This window comes from Trematomus bernacchii, unplaced genomic scaffold (genome assembly GCF_902827165.1).
Source record: "Trematomus bernacchii unplaced genomic scaffold, fTreBer1.1, whole genome shotgun sequence".
NCBI classification, from domain to species: domain Eukaryota; kingdom Metazoa; phylum Chordata; class Actinopteri; order Perciformes; family Nototheniidae; genus Trematomus; species Trematomus bernacchii.
Genome location: NW_022987739.1, coordinates 14,980,421 through 15,000,382, shown reverse-complemented (window position 1 = coordinate 15,000,382; position 19,962 = coordinate 14,980,421). Strand labels below are relative to the sequence as shown.

General features: G+C 45.5%; 1 protein-coding gene across 1 annotated transcript; it reads left to right on the top strand.

Annotated features, from left to right (window-relative positions):
* Positions 1-2,225: 2,225 nt before the first annotated feature.
* LOC117495167 (cornifelin homolog B-like) lies at positions 2,226-5,098 on the top strand. Its single transcript, XM_034146286.1, has 4 exons — positions 2,226-2,496; positions 4,108-4,209; positions 4,302-4,489; positions 4,600-5,098. The coding sequence occupies exons 2-4, from the start codon at positions 4,143-4,145 to the stop codon at positions 4,804-4,806; spliced, it is 462 nt and encodes a 153-aa protein (XP_034002177.1). The 5' UTR covers positions 2,226-2,496; positions 4,108-4,142; the 3' UTR covers positions 4,807-5,098.
* Positions 5,099-19,962: the final 14,864 nt, after the last annotated feature.

The following is a 19,962-nucleotide window of genomic DNA, read 5'->3' as shown; positions in this document are numbered from 1 at the left end:
TCCAGTTTATATATGTACAGAAAGAAACACACAAAATCCAAATGGTCTATTTTAAGCGATTTCATTTGTTTTGTATTGATGATGGTTTCCTGCTTTGGACCACAAGAGACATACACATGTTCCATTTTGTCTTTTCTCCATGGGGAGAAGTCAGTTTACTGAAAATGTTGTGTTTGAAAAGTCCCAAGATTTAAAGTCCAATGATTTTACAATCCTCGTATTTTCTTTCCTGTTGAAAACTGCTCCCAGAATGGCGAGCCCTTCACCACTACGATGAAGCTGGGAGAGCCTGCCTTGACGGAAAACCTGTTAACAGAACAAAGAGACAGGGAATCAGGAAACTAGAGCGAAGGAATTTAGTGTCAGTGTAGTGTTAGAAAGAAACCTTGGCACCATGGTAGTAACACATTCCTACCTAACACATTCCTACAGATCACCTTTATTTAATTAAAGTTGCCAGACTAGAAAACAGCAAACAACTGACAGCAGGGTTTTTAAAGAAATGTGCATGGTTCTCATTGTTGTTTTTTTAAACTGACTGGATTAAGTCATACTGTAAAAACTTTGAAATTGTAGATTTTACTTTTTATAACCAGATTTTACCATTTCTTTATGTTTTTCCTAATGGACAACTACATTATATTTCTTTAAAAAAAAATGGTGGTATTATGTAGGAAATCAGTCTCACTTTTTTAGAAGGATGCAGAATTTAATAGCAAAAAGGACACTATGTTGACTTTTTCAGAGTGGTATTGTCAATTATTCATGACATCTATTGTGGTGAAGAAAAAAAAAAAATTATATTCTAAGTGCTTTCAGCTTAATCTACTTTCTATAGGAGTGACTCATGGGCGTAGGAAGCATCCTCAATGTGGGTGGGACAATTTGGCAGGGGGTGTGGGCGGGTGGTGGAACTCACCTCCTCTAGGGGGGTCCGGGGGCATGCTCCCCCGGGAAGATTTTTTTTTAAATGTTAAAGTTAAAAGCATCAATCTGGTGCACTTTGAGAGCAACATTAGAGGATCTATGGATACCTCTCTCAACACCCATATGAAACAGAACTGTAAACAGATTTACTTTTTCTTTATGCATATTTTACAAATCACTCCCCTTTTAAACTGTATTTTTGTGTTACTGTCCTATAGTATGAGTTGGAATTATTTCATACCTGTTATTCTCTTGTTTTTTATAACTATAATGATCATATAAAAGTGTGCCTTGGAAATATTGTTTACATGAATGATTCTGCGCATTGAAGACAAGAAGGCTGAACTGTTCTCCTTCCTGGCAACCAGTGTGACAGCCCTCAACACTGGCAAACAAATAATCAGTATTTGCACCATGCACACATGAGGAGGCTGATAACCGCATCCTACATCCTAATAGGAGGTCTAAAAAAAAATGTATTTAGAAAATATTAACATTAGAAATAATAAGCACACCATTTATAATTTACAGAAATGCAGTAAAAAGAAAAATGGACATAGATTAGATTCACACCTTAAAAGGTGTGAAAGGAGGGATTTGTGGAGTCTATTTTTATATAACATTACAAGATTCTTATTATTACATTATTTGCTTATTGTGCTCATTTTATGTTGCTGTGACTTTGGAATAAATAGACACAATCACCCCCCCCCCCACCAAATTACGTATGATAGAGACAGAGTAGGGAGGGACTTCTCCAGCCGGGCGAATGATGATTGGAGGATCGTGTTGTCAAGAGACTCTTGTCTGAGTCTGTGCACCAACCAAAGAGAACCAAGTCTAAACCGTAAAATGTACGGGCAACGCCCTGTGTAATAAAATGTATGCACGCACGAGGTTCGAGGCTCTTGTCCGGAAATAGACTGACAGATTACAGCTTTGCTGTCTGTGATTTCTAGGACATGACGGAGTCCTTGGCCAAGTGATATATATCTTTTGCTCTCTCATAATACATAGTTAAACTTAGAAGTCGTCTGTCTTTCCTGGAATTTTGAACACAACACAACCAGTGTGACAGCCCTCAACACTGGCAAACAAATAATCAGTATTTGCACCATGCACACATGAGGAGGCTGATAACCGCATCCTACTGCACCAGGAGATGCTGTGAAGGAAGGGTATAGCAAGGTGTCAATATGCACAGTTGACACGGATGTGGTAGTATTGGCAGTCACAGCAGCCCAATCCCTCAACATCACTGAGCTGTGGGTTGCCTTTGGCTGGGAAGAGTGTTCAGCATATAGCAGCTCATGAGATGGCGAGATCACTAGGTCCGGATCGATGCATAGCCTAAAGTAAGACATGATAAACACATTTTCAAGGGCGAGCACATCAAACTAACAAACCATTCCTCAGAAGTAGTTCTGTTTTCGATATTTTGTGCCAATGGATTCAGGTTTTGCAGCATTGCTTGAGTTCAGCTATCCGAAACACACCGATTGATAAACCATCACATAGGCTCTCGTTCATTCACAGCTTCAGAGTCGCAGAGGTGTCCAGCTCCATCAGGTAAACATGTTACACCTTTATCCTAACTGTTAAATGAAAGTTTAATGAGAAGAATTTAACAGTATAATCTTTCTGAAGACAAAAATGATTTTTTTTAAAGAATTAACTTTATTATGTTGAAATATAAAAACACAATCAAAGGTCAACTTGGATTACAATATGATAAATTCTTAGAAACAGATCTTAGTCTTTTGGTTTCTATCTGCAGCGGCAAACACACCTGCAAATGTTTAATATTTGGTTGTTTTGTTGATCTGTACATTTCCTCTTCTGTCTTAAAAGTAAATGGACTTTAATGTACTTTAAATTAATTCGGTAGTAACAATTAATTAGAAAATGTAATGGCATGTAGTAAGTCAGATTTAGTTTATAGCCCTGTAGTGGAATTGTTTTTATGTCTTGAAAGTAAATATTATCATTCATGGACTTGAATGTACTTTACATTCATTCTTAAGTAACTATTTATTTGACGAATATTTTTAAGATGTTCTTTTAAAAATTGGGGTAAGAGTTTGTTTTCCTTATTAACTGTTAGTCAAAGCTGAACACAGTACAGTATATCAAAACATGATTGAGTGGAAACACAGTAATGGGGGCACATACACACTTTATTCGATACACCTGTTCAACTGCTCGGTAACGCAAATATATTATCAGCCAATCACTTGGCAGCAACCCAATGCATTTTGGCTTGTAGACATTGTCAAGACGACCTGGTGAAGTTCAGAATGAGGAAGAAAGGGAATTTAAGTGACTTTGAACGTGGCATGGTTGTTGGTGCCAGACGGGCTGGCCTGAGTATTTCAGAAACGTCTGATCTACTGGGATTCTCACACACAACCATCACTAGGGCTTACAGAGAATGGTCAGAAAAAGTGAAAATATCTAGTGAGCGGCAATTCTCTGGGAAGAAATGCCTTGTTTATGCCAAAGGTCAGAGGAGAATGACCAGACTGGTTAAAGACAATAGAAAGGCAACAGTAACTCAAATAACCACTCATTAAAACCAAGATATGCAGAAGACCATCTCTGAACACAAAACACTTGGAACCTTGAGTGTATAAATATATACCGTACATATTGCGTAGTGTAGCATGCTCTGCATTTCTCACAATAACAGAAATGTATTTTTTACTAGCAATTTATCTAAGAAATATTTGTTTTTCCTTTACAAGTGCGAACTGGTAGATATCAAGAAGTTGGAAGGTTTACATTTAAAGACGCTTCACATTTTCTCATAAACAAGATCTAAAGTCATATTACAGTAAACCGAAGAATGTCAAACTATTCCTCAGATACTTTCCCTTCACATTGTTTTGTGCACATTTATTCAGGTTTCGAAGCATTGTCTGCTATCAGCCAGCTGTCAGACAAGTCTAAACAAGTTATGAAAGGCTCTCCGATATCTGATCAGTTCATCTGCTAAAAGATGAATGTGATGCAATAATGGCCTTTCCATAGGGGCTCCAAATGACCCGGGGGTCGGAGGTTCCCCACCCCTGCCATAGGGGCTCCAAATTAATTACTAGCAAAATAATTGCAATATATGAGCTTTTTATAATCAGAAGTTGAGTATTTGTTTTTGCTTTGCTCTGATTTCTGTGTGAACAGGTACATTGTTCACTGTTAAACTCATCCAACATCAGATGGCAGCAAAACCCGAGACAGACTGGAACAGTGGTCTCTGTGACTGCTTTGAGGACGTGAGCACTTGTAAGAATCATAATCAAAACTTTTATTATTGGATTATCAAACCCCTTCTTTAGCAAGTAACTCTGTTGAGTATCTCTGTGTTTGTTTTGCAGGTTGCTATGGTTTCTGGTGCTGCCCTTGTCTTTCCTGCACAGTTTCAGGACGTTTTGGAGAGAACCGTTGTCTCCCATTATGTGACATGCTCAGCCCCGCTATCACAGCCGCCTGCGGGATACCCCTCGTTGTGCCTCCTGCAGTCCTGTCTTTGAGGGTTGCCATTCGTCACAGATATCATATCAAGGTATGATGTAAAGCTGATGCATACTGGACGTCCCATGTCACATTTTATGACAGTGAAGCTACTGTATGATGAATTTCCAACACAACGTTTATTTCTTTGGTTCTCTGCAGGGTTCTCTCTGTAATGACATTGCAGTGTCCTGTTTCTGTCTGTGGTGCTCCTGGTGTCAGATGCATCGTGAGTTAAAACATCAAAAAAAAGAACCCAATGTCATCATCGTGCAAAATCAACCTGTTGTACAAATGCAGCCTGCAGTGATGATGGTTCCCCAAGCTGTATATGTGACCCAACCAGGAGTCACCGTGATTTCACGCTGAGCTGTGGATTCTCATTGGGTCTTCTGAAGGAAATTCAATTCATGCTGCTGTTTTTGCATGTTTATCATTGAAAAAACAAAGTGCAATCACTTGAAATTAACTAAATGTAATCACTTTAAATCCATCTCTTATGCTGATTGAGTTTCTGTTTCTAATTTATAATGACAGTTATTGTTTCAATTTTCTTGGGAAGATCATATCTTTAAAATCTTTATTTCACCATGATTAATCGTAGGAAGTGAGTGTGGTCTGTAATTAAAAGAATAAATAAAGTTGTCTATAATGATAACCATACTGTTCCCTTATTGAAACCCTGTGATGAAAAGTGAGAGCTGGATGTGAGATAGCCGTCCACCGACTGCTGACAGGGTGAGTAAAATGATCGAAGTAAATCGAACCAGAGAGATGAAGCTGGGAGTGTTGTCGCAAAACAAAGAGACAGCAAATCCGGAGATTAGTGTGGGGGAAGTTATTGTCAAGAAAGAAACCGTCACACTATTGTAGAAGTAAATTCCTTCACAGATTATCTATCATGAGATAAACATTCCTCAAATTCTCTGGATTAGGAAATTATCTATTACAAGGAACTCGAAGGAGTGTCGTTGTATTAAAATGTCACTGGTTGCTTGTTCAACCAGGAAACACCAAGCAGATGAAACCAGGGTTTTTAAAGAAATGTGCAGTTAACTTTGTCTTTTGGCTATCTCTTTTAAAATCATAGAACATGTCATTAAACAAAGGGAACACTTTTAAACATATTAGAGAGAGAGAGAGAGAGAGAGAGAGAGAGAGAGAGAGAGAGAGAGAGAGAGAGAGAGAGAGAGAGAGAGAGAGAGAGAGAGGAGAGAGAGAGAGAAATAGCCTGCTGGGTGAAGCACACAGAAAACCAAACAAAAGCACCGCACTCCAATAATAGCTCTAGTCATTTTGATGACGTAGGTTTCAGAAACTAATGTATGTAATATGATGCACGTGGGAAGGTGCAGAGGAGATATCCAGCTACATCAGGTAAGACCAAATCAATTGAATTTCACTTTCTTTGTATCAGGAACATGCAGCCGTTTTTATATATGAGGATATACTTGTAAACAAAATGTCAGATACTTTAATCGTTCATCGAAGTACAGTTTTTTAAATCTGAATTGACAAAAAAACACATCTGCACATTTTTACCATCACTTTATAAACCCTGTATAACAATTCCTATGATTTCATTGCATCTGTGAAAAGTTTGTTAATGTGCTACAATATAATATGAGGTGACTTACAAAACGTACAATGCTTTCACTTCCATTAGCCTACTGCGTCAAACTGAGCTTAAAGGTGTGTCAGGTCAGGAATGATAACTTGTAAAAAGTCTGTGGCTAAAGTGTGAGTGGTTTATCGTGGGAGAGAGTTAGAAAATATATTTTGTTTTTAGTTTGCCCTTTCATTGTAGGCTACTGCCCTGAACCATATCCCGGCTACTCTAGTCACTGTATAGTAGCCATAAAAAAAGAAGTCTATTAAAGTATTTCACAAACAAATGATGGTTTACTCCATTGTAAGCAACAACAACAAAAAACACGTAGGCTATTGGATGCCATACAGAACTCTGTCGTGACATAACTAATCATAATATAATAAGATGATAAAAGTCTTAATATAACATATATTATTTATGAATGTCATAACATGTAACAACATTTACATAATACAGTATGTCCAATAACAGGCATTAACAAGCCATGGTCTAGTATTTCATAGAAAAATAATAAATAATAAATGAATGTCTTAAAAATTCAGAAATAGTGCTATGCCCTTCATATATCATAATATAGTATGTCATGCGACAATTATAATACGATTCATAATAAAGCATATCATGCCACACATTTGGTTTTTCTGATTTCTCTTTGTTAAGAGGTTCATTGTTCACCGTCTTTGGCGAAAGTTACCCAACAACAATGGCAGGAGAACCAGAGAAAGTCTGGAGCAGCGCTCTCCTCGACTGCTTTGAGGACATCAATACGTGTAAGAATTCAATACAGCTATGTTGATACATTTTCATTGTATTGGGATAAGGCCTTATTTTGTCCTATAGGGCCTTCATTTAAAAGTCACTGTGAGAGTCAATACAACTGTGGTGTGTCTTTGTGGGTTTTCAGGTTGCTATGGTTTCTGGTGCGGCCCTTGTCTTGCCTGCACCGTTTCAGGACGGTTCGGAGAGAATTATTGTTTCCCATTATGTGACATAGTATCCCTGTGCACATTAGTAATGATCGGAATGCCCATCTGTGTTCCTCCTGCAGCCCTGTCTACTAGGGCTGCCATGCGAAACAGATACCATATCAGGGTACGGTATGATGCATGTGAAGTGTATACTAAATGATGTATGCTACATTTCACACGACAAGTTTAATCAAAGTGAAGCACTGTCTAGTATACAACATAACATGTTACTTTTCTTCGGATCTCTGCAGGGTTCTCTCTGCGACGACGTTGCAGTGTCCTGTTTCTGTCAGTGGTGCTCCTGGTGTCAGATGCACCGTGAGTTAAAATATCGCAATATCGTTCCTGTTGTCATCAATATGCAGCATCAAACCGTGGTGCAAATACAGAATCAAAACATACCACAAATGCAGAATCAATACATACCACAAATACAGAATCAATACATACCACAAATACAGAATCAAAACATGCCACAAATGCAGAATCAATACATACCACAAATGCAGAATCAATACATACCACAAATGCAGAATCAAAACCTGCCACAAATGCAGCCTGTCTTTGTGACGACGGCTCAACCACAGCCAGTTGGTTCTGTGAGCCCACCAGCATACGAGAAGTCACCCTGATTCTCTGGCATCTCATTGGTCGGTTGTGTCTTGGGAAAAAAATATTATTCTGCTCAGATCGTACGGCTGTTTATTTTAGTATGTTTTTATCAGTGAAACACAAAGATTGAAGCTCATTTGTATTCTGTTCCCATGGTATGAAGAACACATTTCAGTTTCCTAATAATAGTTTAAAACATCTTCAAGCCCATGAGGCTTCATTCACACATCACTTATAGTCATATAACAATGTTAACCATTAGTTTCAAATTATTTGTATTATTGTTAATCCATTCCTCAGAAGTAGTTCCGTTTTCGATATTTTGTGCCAATGGATTCAGGTTTTGCAGCATTGCTTGAGTTCAGCTGTCCGAAACACACCGATTGATACTTCTAAACCAGGGGTGGGGAACCTCCGGCCCCCGGGCCGTATACGGCCCGCGAGACCATTTGATACGGCCCTCGGGGTAATTTATAAACACACGCAAAAAATGTAAGAAATCTAGACCGCAAAAGAATTAAACAAGCGAGTGCCTGTTTTTCCTGGCCAAGGTCAGGGTCCTTGAACACAACACGAGCCTAACCCCTAGATTCCACCGGGTCCGTCTGCGCCGCGTTGCGGTTTTGGTCCGGCCTCCTCCGGCGTCATACCCTACCAGGCGCGTTTCAGAAGCATTTCAGAAGCGGAGCGTCTTGCCTGCCGGCTCGCAGTTTTTGTTGATTTGGGCATATTTCCTGGACAGGCTACTTTGTACAGACAAAGTTAATAATAACTGTAATATTCCAGTTATAAACGACATGAATCAAAGATGTGTTGCTGTATTTTAGTGGTAAAAAAATGCATTCATCATCATAATTATTCTATATATATATAATTTACACAGTGCCTGTACCGGCAGTCACGGGGAAGGGCTGCCCGACCGAGGCAGGCTCCGCAGCAGAGAGCGCCCGGGTGGGGAGCTCCATCTTCCCGGAGTTGACTAGCGGGGAGAGGTAGCGCCTCGTGGGGGGGGAGATTCTCTCTACCGGGGACGCGAGGGCAAATCCCGCGTCCTCCCTATTTAATGCCCAGATCCCCGTTAAAACTTTTACAAATAAAGATGGTGTTGATCTGTATCCAAGTCTGAGTGTCCTTTGTTTCCACAATACACTTACACATGTTGATGACTGTACCAATTCCCCACTCGCCGCCCCAGCTGTAGCTCCTGTTAGGGAGGAGGCTAGTGGGAGTGCGCAGATGAGAGTGATAAACCGCAGGCAGCGCTATTATAGTGCGATGCGGGTACAGGGACATTATGGCCGACGTTTTTCTGTTAGAAAACACTCTATGCCTGAAGCTAAGACTCCAAATAATGCTGTTTACCATAGTGGTAGGGGCTGCATTATAGCAACGCCCGCACTTGTAAAGGGGCGCGTGGCGGTGCGTTCAGGGGCCTTAGTAAAACACACTACGCCTGTAAGAGCTCCGATTAATGCTGTTTTCCGTAGTGGTGAAAATAGCATTATGGTGGAGCGTGCGCTCACACGTGAGCGTGCGGGGGTGCGTTCAGGGTCCTCCATAGATAATCGGCCCTTTCTGTCTCGACCCCCCAGAGGGTGTGCTCTGTCAGCCGCAGCCCAGATTTCTCCTCGGTTACAACCGGGTTAAAGGGGAATGTGGGGCAGCAGCTGCTGACCAGAAAAGCCGGTCAGGGGCAGTAGGGTGGAATGGTGTTGTTGGACGACAGTGCGCGTATACATCAGGGCTCCACCCACTGTACCCATAGAGTCCAGTAGAGGGCGGAGCCTGTGAGAGATATAACGTTGGGTTACGTATTGTAACCCTTGTTATATTAGCACAGGCGGAGCCCTCTACTCAGGGCACTGTCTGTCCTATTCCGCTCGCTGAAGAGAGGTGTAGGATGATAGTCAGGAGGCGAGGCCTCCTTTTATACGGTGTGATGCGCGCGCATTCAGGTAGGCCCGCCCTAGGCCGGCTACGTCTATAGAAGTCTCAGTGGGAGAATGCACGCAGGATAAGGTAGTACCCATAGAGTCCAGTAGAGGGCTCCGCCTGTGCTAATATAACAAGGGTTACAATACGTAACCCAACGTTTTGAACATTGCAGACTGAAGCTCAGCGCTAACTTTTATACGTTCTGCCTTGGCTCCAAAAACCATTACCTCAGTTTTATCTTTGTTTAATTGGAGAAAGTTCTGACACATCCAGTCATTGATTTGTTCAATGCACTTACTCAGTGTTTGAATTGGAGCATAGTCTCCTGCTGAAATTGTTACGTAAATGTGTGTGTCATCCGCATAGCTATGGTAACTTATTTAGTTGTTTTTCATTATCTGAGCTAGTGGTAGCATGTAGATGTTAAAGAGAAGAGGTCCCAAGATGGAGCCTTGAGGTACCCCACATGTCATATTTGTCAACTCAGATGTGTATTTACCTATAGAAACAACGTTTTTTCTGTCCTTTAAGTAGGATTCAAACCAATTTAGAACTGTTTCCGAAAGTCCCACCCAGTTTTCTAGTCGGTCTAGTAATATGTTGTGGTCAACAGTGTCAAACGCAGCACTGAGATCTAATAATACTAACACAGAAGTTCTGCCACTGTCTGTGTTTAAGTGGATGTCATTGAAGACCGTTACAAGAGCAGTCTCAGTGCTGTGGTTTGGACGAAAGCCTGACTGGAACACATCGAAACAGTTATTTAAATGCAAGTAATTACTCAACTGTTGAAAAACAACTTTTTCAATGATTTTACCTAGAAATGGCAGGTTTGATATGGGCCTGTAATTGTTCATTACTGAAGCATCTAGATCAGGGGTCGGCAACCACTGGTTACGGTGCCGCATGCCAGCATTGGCACGCGGCACCGTAACCAGTGGCACACTAGGAATAAGTGGAATAAGTGTGCAAAATATTTAAATTGTATTTTCGGATCCTGAACGAGACCGCCGCCAGGGCGCGTCTCCCCGTTACCTGCAGAAGGAAGCCATGCACGCAGCGCAGCCCCGCTCTCTTTAACTCCAGGTGACTTTCTGCCGCTTTCCTCCGTGGTGCAGGGCTGATCGTTTCACCTCAGAGGAAAGCACTTCACAAATTGCAGTACCCATAAGGAGCTTTACAAATGCCGCAGTTTTTGCGTGGCTGTGTCTTTAGTTGAAAGCCCAGTGGCGATCTGCTCATCTCTCATTGAAATAATATGCTACAAAGGGGCGGACTGGCCATCTGTGTGTTGAACTTTCCTGTCGGCTCCCAGACCGTAGTCGAGGAGGGCAGAAGCAACAAGCTTCAGGTTCAATAACCCACTTTAGCTTAAATGACTGGAGAGAGGCGAGCTCTTCTTGGGAGGCCGTTGCATTTATTTAGCTGTTCTTCTGTTTCACAAAATACATCACAGACCTCTGTTTTTCTGCTGCCTCGTTTCACTTCCAGAAACATACACACGCTCGCTCACTCTCGCTCTACCATCCACACACACACATGCACACGCCACACCCCTCTCTCTCTCTCTTAAAGGGACAGCGATCTCATCTCACTCTGCATGACCCTAATATCATAACATGTGTGTTCTGGAGAATCACAGAACGGACGATCGTCCTTATTATTATGCCGTTTAAACCAATTATTTAAATGTGTTTGTTAAATTCTGTATCATGTAAGTTGCGCTGACAGGTCCACACACTGCTTCCCCACAGCGAGGCCCCCCCGCCCTCCTGTTGATAATTCTCGATCGTTGGTTTTTATCATTAATCTGATGGAATTGTGTCATGGTGTTTGAATTGATGTTAGGTGGACACAGGGACAACACATTTGCTGTACCTGATGCAGAGGCACTGACTGCTTGTCTGATTTTCTGAATTTTGTCAGTGAAGAAGGAGGCAAAATCATTGCAGGCCCTGGTGGATAGAAATTCAGAGGCTACTGACACTGGGGGGTTTGTTAGTCTGTCGACAGTAGCAAACAAGGCACGTGCGTTGTTTTTGTTTTTGGTAATGATGTCAGAAAAGAAAGACTGTCGTGTGTTTTTCAATTCCAAATTATAAAGGCCAAGTCTCTCTTTATAGATTTCAAAATGAACCTGAAGATTTGTTTTTCGCCACCTGCGTTCAGCTTTTCAACACTCTTTTTTTTCTGTTTTCACGGTCATGGCCTATCTCCATGGAGATATTTTCTTGCCAATCACTTCCTTTACCTTAGTTGGATGCAATGGCATCTAAAACATTTTAAATTTTTGAATTAAAATGATCTACTAGCTCATTTACTGAGATGTTAGCAGGGGCAACTGTGGAAGAAAAATTCTGAGTAAACATTTCCCTAGTATTTTCAGTTAAATGTTGCTTTGTGGTTACCTCTTTTTGAACATTTTTGTGAACAGAAATAGAGCTCTCAAGAAAACACAGGAATGATCAGAGAGTGCAACATCAGTCACCACAACCTTAGAGATATTCAGACCCTTTGAGATAATTAAGTCCAGAGTGTGCCCCTTATTGTGCGTGGGCTCCGTCACATGCTGAGTCAGTCCATAGTTATCAAGAACACAAAACAGTTCTTTAGCCCCTCTGTCCTGGGGGTTGTCAACATGGATGTTAAAATCACCAACAATGACTAGACGGTCAAAGTCAATACACACTATAGACAGCAGTTCAGTAAAGTCATCAAAAAAGCTTGCACAGTATTTGGGTGGTCTTTAGATATTTAGGAACAGAGCTCGAGAGGAGCATTTCAGCTGAAGGGCCACATATTCAAAAGAAGCAAAGTTCCCATAAGATGTCTTCCTGCATTGAATGGAATCATTGAACAAAATATCAACTCCACCTCCTTTCTTATGCATTTTTTCCTGACTCATAAAACTAAAGTTGGGAGGGGTTGATTCGATAAGAACAGCTGCACTGTTATTTTGTTCAATCCAAGTTTCCGTTAAAAACATAAAATCGAGAATGTGCTCAGTGATAAAATCATTGATTAAAAATGTTTTTCCTGCCAAAGACCTGACATTTAATAAAGCTAGTTTAAGTTTGTTGAATACACTATCAGTAAGATTGTTTGTGACAAGCTGTGGCTGACATGGAATCACTGCTAAAAACACACAAAAGTTTGAGCACTTCCTGTTTCTAAGCTGATTCACCGCTCTTAATCTATTACCTATCAACACAGATATCGGCAAAGCTACAGGCAGGCAGGGCCCCGGCATGTCCTGGAAAGAGTTGAGAGTGCCATATGCCCTTGAGCCTGCCCTGGACCCAACACATATCAGTTAGAGTTTGTTGGGTTTTGGACACACACATCGATAGTTACGGCTGTAACTACGGTTCTATGAGTCCCGGATGACCGCCAGAGGCGGTGCTTTTAGCACTGGATGACTTATACCAACCATGTCATGAAGAATCCAAGCCCTGGCTCACTACTGGAAGCAGCGGAGCTCGGCAAAAGGACCACGCCCAAAGAATGGGGAGTGGCGACATTAACCCGATAACAACTGGAGAATGTGCCAGAAGACGCCCACGACGCCGCGGCGCAGATGGTCTCCAGGGGCGCCCCTCTCAGGGCAGCCCAAGATGTTGAGATGCTCCTTGCAGAGTGGTATCTCAGCCCAGATGGCAGGGGGCGGCCACTGGCCCCGTAGGCATGTGAGATGGTATCGACGACCCAGTGGGGCAGCCACTGGTAGAGGGCACACCTCCTTTAGTGCCGCTATGGCAAAAACAAGAGTTGCTCCGACTGCCGTATACAGGCAGTAGCCTCGATATTCGCCCTTTGGGCACCCACAGGGCACAGCAACTTCGACGTGCCGTTCTCCCAAATGTCAAAGCGTGCCAGCTGGGCAGGCTGATTGAAGTGGGTTAGTGGAAGCACCCTGGGCAGGAATGCCAAGGGCAACACCTGAGAGTCCCACCTCGGGCATGTATCGTTTATGGAGATGACATGTAACTCCCCGACTTGCCTCCCTGAAGCCATGGCAAGCAGAAATGCTGCCTTCGTGGGCAGCCACCAAAGCCCCACCTGGGCCAGGGGCTCGAAGGGAGGAGATGATAGGGCATCCGGCAGCAGGGGCAGGTCCCAAGCCGGAGCCCTCGGGGTGCTAGCGGGACGCTGCCGTAAAGCCCCTCTTCAGGAAGAGGGACACCGACCTGAGGCACCCCGCCGCGGCGCCGTCGACCCGAACATGTCGGGCAGAAATAGCAGCCACATAAATTCAGAGTGGAGTGAGAACGTCCACTATCTAGAAGGGACTGCCGTCTGGGCAACAGTGTACCTGCTGTCCCAAGGAACATGCATATTCTTGACCCTCAGTTGGGGTAGAAAGTACGTGAGTGCAAGCTGCACAGCCCGAAGCTCTAGTACGTTGACATGGCGTGCACCCTCCTGGGCAGACCACTGACCCTGAGCGGTCCTGCCCTGCCGCACTGCACCCCACCCTAAGAGACATGCACCTATGGTGACGGTCTCCTGGCGGGATGGGATGGCGCCCATGGGCACGCCCATCAGGAGATAGACCCTGCCCCTCCAGCGTGACAGAGAGTGGAGACAACGCTGCAACGCTCTGACTTTCCTGTGCCTGTGCCACTTGGCATCCAAGAGAAGGCTGATCAGCCACATCTGCATGGGGCACAACGACAGCGGGCCTAAGGGCCCAACGGCTGAGGCAGCCGTCAGTCTGCCCAAGGGCCGGAGGAACTGCATATAAGGCACCCTCTTGCCCGGCCCACGAGGAAGTAGGCATCCCTAAAGTCCACGGTTGCGAACCACTCCCCCTGAGCATGTGCTGCGGTCAGCATATGGAATGGCAGCACCTCCAGGAATCTGTCGATTTCTCTGAGGTCCAAGAGCAGGTGAAATCCGTCGACTTTCTTGGCCACGAGAAAGTACGCAGAGTAGAATCCCCTGGGCTAAGCAGAGGGTCTACTGGCTCGATTGCCTCCTTGGGCAGAAGGACGGACAACTCTTGAGCTAGAGCTAGGGCATCTACCGGATCGCTGACGACTGTCATTTTGGCCCGGCCGAAGGCTAGGAACTGCGGTTCGTACCCCTGGGTTAAGGGGAAAACCACCCAAGGGCCGGAAGTACAGACAGCCCAGTAGCTGAGCTGCTGCTAGGGGGAGGCCGGTAAGGCTCTGAGGCACGAGGCCGCCTAGAAGGCCGGCAGCCGGGGGCACAACGGATGAGTGGGCCGCTGGGACCTGCGCAGACCACCACTGTAAGCTGGTGGCTGAGTGCGGCTGCTAGAGGGGACCCTGGGCCTGCTGGGAGTGGGCACAGGCCTATAAAGACCCGAGAGCTGCTGCCTGGTCTGCCCAGCTTGGGCAGCACGCTCCAGTGCCTACAGGGCAGCTGCCCCAAACAGCTCCCCTGACTCGACTGGCACACTACGGAGGACATGTCTCCGACAGTGGTGACTAAGCAGGCCAAACCTGGCGACGACTCTGCACCATAAGGACATGACTTGTCCCAATTCCCTAGCATTAGGGCAAAGGCTTGCAGTGATGCATCACTGAGGCCCAGCAAGAAGGCTCAGCCGGAGCCTGCTGCAGAGAGGTAGAGACAGCCAGTATCAGATGGGAGAGGGAGTTCCCGTGCCGCTGTGTCGTAGGCCTTACAGAGCAGCTCGTTTGTGACCCTGCACTGAGGCCGAGGGCGCCTGGCATCCGGGGCCAGAATCGGGGAGGCGATGGCAGGCTCAATGGATGGCAAGCGACCCAGCCCCACCCTCGCCGGATCCTGCATGGCAGCAGAGTGGGAGAGGGCCCTGGTGTGTCTCTAGCATGCATGGAGCTCCCTCAGGTACTCCTCTAAAGGAGGAACAGTGGGAATGAAAGGGGCAGGGTTATGCCTGAAGAAGGCGCTAGCCTGGGTCGGCTTGTGGAACCTGAAGCTGCAAGCGTAACAGGCCCGCACGAATAATGGCCGCCATGGAGCCGTCCTCCGTGCCCTGCAAAGAGCTCTGAGCAGAGGAGTGGGGAGCCCCTTCGGGGGTGAGACCGAAGGCGGGCCAGGCGGCAAGCTAGTAGCCCCCACACCGGCCCCTGGCTGAAGGGCCAACAGGAGCGGCTTTGTCTGCTCCATGATGGCAGCTAACCGATCCACCTTAGGGGACAGCCCACATGAATGAGCCATTCTGTGGGTAGCCAGATGCAGCGTAGCCGGGAACGGGTGCGGGAACACAGCCTGCACCAGCTACCTGTTTAACGGAAAGAGTAGAGCGGTGCTGCTACTCGCCGAACAGAAAGAGGGATGTAATTACACCCACGTTACCGGCAGAGGGAGCGGGAGCGAGAGCGCTGCCTTCACCTAGCTGGATTAATAAACAAGGCAGTCTAGCGTCTACCAGGAGCGGGGGCGAGAACACTGCCTTCACTGGTTAAGTTCGAGACGAATGCCAGATGCAGCGTAACCGGGAGCGGGTGCGGGAACACCGCCTCCACCAGCTACCTGCTGAACAGAAAGAGTCGAGCAATGCTCCTACTCGCCGAATACAAAGAGGGATGTAACTACACCCACGTTACCAGCAGAGGGAGCGGGAGCGAGAGCACTGCCTTCACCTAGCTGGATTAACGAACAAGGCAGTTTAGCGTCTACCAGGAGGGGGGCGAGAACACTGCCTTCACTGGTTAAGTTCGAGACGAATGCCAGATGCAGCGTAACCGGGAGCGGGTGCGGGAACACAGCCTTCGCCAGCTACCTGCTGAACAGAAAGAGTAGAGCAATGCTCCTACTCGCCGTACACAGAGAGGGATGTAACTACACCCACGTTACCAGCAGAGGGAGCGGGAGCGAGAGCACTGCCTTCACCTAGCTGGATTAACGAACAAGGCAGTTTAGCGTCTACCAGGAGCGGGGGCGAGAGCACTGCCTTCACTGGTTAAGTTTGAGACGAATGCCAGATGCAGCGTAACCGGGAGCGGGGTGCGAGAACACAGCCTTCACCAGTTACCTGCTGAACGGAAAGAGTAGAGCAATGCTCCTACTCGCCGAACACGAGAGGGGTGTAATGTCCTACACCCACGTTACTAGCAGAGGGAGCGGGGAGCGAGAGCACTGCCTTCACCTAGCTGAGTAAATGAAAGTGCAAGGCTACTAGCAGAGGGAGCGGGGAGCGAGAGCACTGCCTTCACCTAGCTGAGTAAATGAAGCACGGAGCTACCAGCAGAGGGAGCGGGAGCGAGAGCACTGCCTTCACCTAGCTGGATTAAATAAAGAAGTTCAACAGGACAGCTTAGCCGGGCGGCTGCTGCTAGAATCGAGTACACGTCTATCAGGAGCGGGGGCGAGAACACTGCCTTCACTGGTTGAGTCAGAGACAAATGTTAAACGAAGAAGCTTAACAGGGCAGCTTAGCCAGGCAGCTGCTGATAAGAATCAAGCAGCACGCAGAACACGCCAGATGTTAGCCAAGTGGCCGCTGCTAATAGTCAGAGTGATACGTTACAGGGCAACGTTACCGGGAGCGGGAGCGAGAGCACTGCCTTTACCAGCTGAGTTAAATAATGAAGCTAAACGGTCCATGCAAGGTGTTAGTCAAGCGGCTGCTGCTAACAACCAAGCGAAATCAAGTCAAAAAACACAAAGTTTAAGACCAGATAACTAGCTTCCAAAAAAGAGAACAGCACAGAGCTGTAGTTACAGTAGTAACCATGGCCAGCCTACACGGCCTAGAACCGTAGTTACAGTAGTAACTATGGACAGTACTTACACGGCTTAGAACCGTAGTTACAGTAGTAACTATGGCCAGTACTCACACGGCTTAGAACCGTAGTTACAGTAGTAACTCCGGACAGTATTTATGCGGCGTAGAACCGTAGTTACAGTAGTAACCATGGCCAGTACTTACGCGGCTTAGAACCGTAGTTACAGTAGTAACCATGGCCAGTACTTACGCGGCTTAGAACCGTAGTTACAGTAGTAACTATGGCCAGTACTTACGCGGCTTAGAACCGTAGTTACAGTAGTAACTATGGCCAGTATTTACACGGCGTAGACCCGTAGTTACAGTAGTAACTATGGCCAATACTTAAACGGCTTAGAACCGTAGCTACAGTAGTAACTATGGCAAAAGTAACCATGGCCGGTGAATGGCCACACATGCGGAGCACCCAGCACACACAGTGAAGATTGTTCTCCGCATCTACCCATCCTAGTGCTAGGAGACTAGCACTAGGAGCGGTAAATACAACAATATAGCGCTACTGCAGTCGCTGGGAATGAAGCTTAACAGTACATGCAAGGTGTTAGCCAAGCCGCTGCTGCTAACAATCCAGCAAGACCAAGTCAAAACCCAAAGAAATAGAACAGCCCGCAAGAACCATAGGCCATGGTTACAGCAGTAACCATGCCGTAGTTGCATGGCCTAGGACCGTAGTTACAGTAGTAACTCTGGCCAGAACTTACCTTACTCTCTGCACCTAACAAAAAACAGGCAAAATATGGCACTGTGGGCTTTCCATACAAATTAAATGAGAGACGCAGCGAAAGCTGGGAACTCAAATGCTAAAGATAGCTCGGGCACAACGCCACAAGCAGGAGGCGAGAACACTGTCGTCACCAGAAAGTAGCCCGACAATAACAAGACAGCAATCAGCACAACTTAGCTGGGAGAGGGTGCGGGAACACAGCCATCACCACAAGTTGACACGAACCTGTCCGTCGAGGCTCTGCACGGCGCACCGCCGGCCACAGCTCCTGGAGGACGCGTTAACAACCCGTAACTCCGACTATCAGTCGCGAAGCTCCCCGCGGCCAGCTGTATGCAGAGAAATCCCTCAGATCAAACGTTCAAACCTGAACGCTGTAGGCTGCAAGAATGCAGCCACGGTACTCTCGCGCAGCGAGAAGATGAAAGGAACAGATCCTCTGACGACACCGGCTGATATAGCCGGTGTCACGTGGGTCACAGGTGACTTTGTTGTTATTGGTACTCGAGCTGCGCATGCGCACGATGGACATATCCAGTGCTAAAAGCACCGCCTCTGGCGGTCAGTAGGGACGAAATAGAACCTTATCAGGCTTCGGAGACCGCAGATGCTTTCTTGAAGGGAGGGGAGGTGGTTGACGTAGGCACGGTGATGAAGACGTGGGAGATGGTGCGCGTCTCTGCTTCGGTGATTTTGGTGGGCGTCGTTGAAGGGCAGGGGGTAAAGGACATACTGCCAGGGGGGGAGGTGGTTGACGTAGGCACGGTGATGAAGACGGGGGAGATTGTGCGCGTCTCTGCTTCGGTGATTTTGATGGGCGTCGTTGAGGAGCGGGGGTAAAGGACATGCTGCCAACCCTGCGTATCGCCTTAGTTTAGATAAATTGCTAGTAAAAAATACTTTTCTGTTATTGTGAGAAATGCAGAGCATGCTACACTACGCAATATATACGCCACGGTATATATTTATACACTCAAGGTTCCAAGTGTTTTGTGTTCAGAGATGGTCTTCTGCATATCTTGGTTTTAACGAGTGGTTATTTGAGTTACTGTTGCCTTTCTATTGTCTTTAACCAGTCTGGTCATTCTCCTCTGACCTTTGGCATAAACAAGGCATTTCTTCCCAGAGAATTGCCGCTCACTAGATATTTTCACTTTTTCTGACCATTCTCTGTAAACCCTAGTGATGGTTGTGTGTGAGAATCCCAGTAGATCAGAAGTTTCTGAAATACTCAGGCCAGCACGTCTGGCACCAACAACCATGCCACGTTCAAAGTCACCTAAATCACCTTTCTTCCTCATTCTGATGCTCTGTTTGAACTTCACCAGGTCGTCTTGACAATGTCTACAAACCTAAATGCATTGGGTTGCTGCCAAGTGATTGGCTGATAATATATTTGCGTTACCGAGCAGTTGAACAGGTGTATCGAATAAAGTGTGTATGTGCCCCCATTACTGTGTTTCCACTCAATCATGTTTTGATATACTGTACTGTGTTCAGCTTTGACTAACAGTTAATAAGGAAAACAAACTCTTACCCCAATTTTTCACAGAACATCTTACAAATATTCGTCAAATAAATAGTTACTAAACTAAACACTAAACTTTCGTTAGGATAAAGGTGTAACATGTTTACCTGATGGAGCTGGACACCTCTGCGACTCTGAAGCTGTGAATGAATGAGAGCCTACAGTATGTGATGGTTTAGAACAGGGGTGGGGAACCTTTTTCCTCTCAAGGGCCGTTTCAATTTTTACAACATCCTCCGAGGGCCGTACAAATGATTGACCTCTGCTAAAAAAACTAAAATCACAGCCCATTCATTTGGCCTTTCTTTCATGCTGTGCAAAGAAAAAGCAACCTCTTAATCCAGATATCTTACCGTGACTCGCCCATGCATGTGCACGGTTGTGGCATGACCACCAAAACAGAAA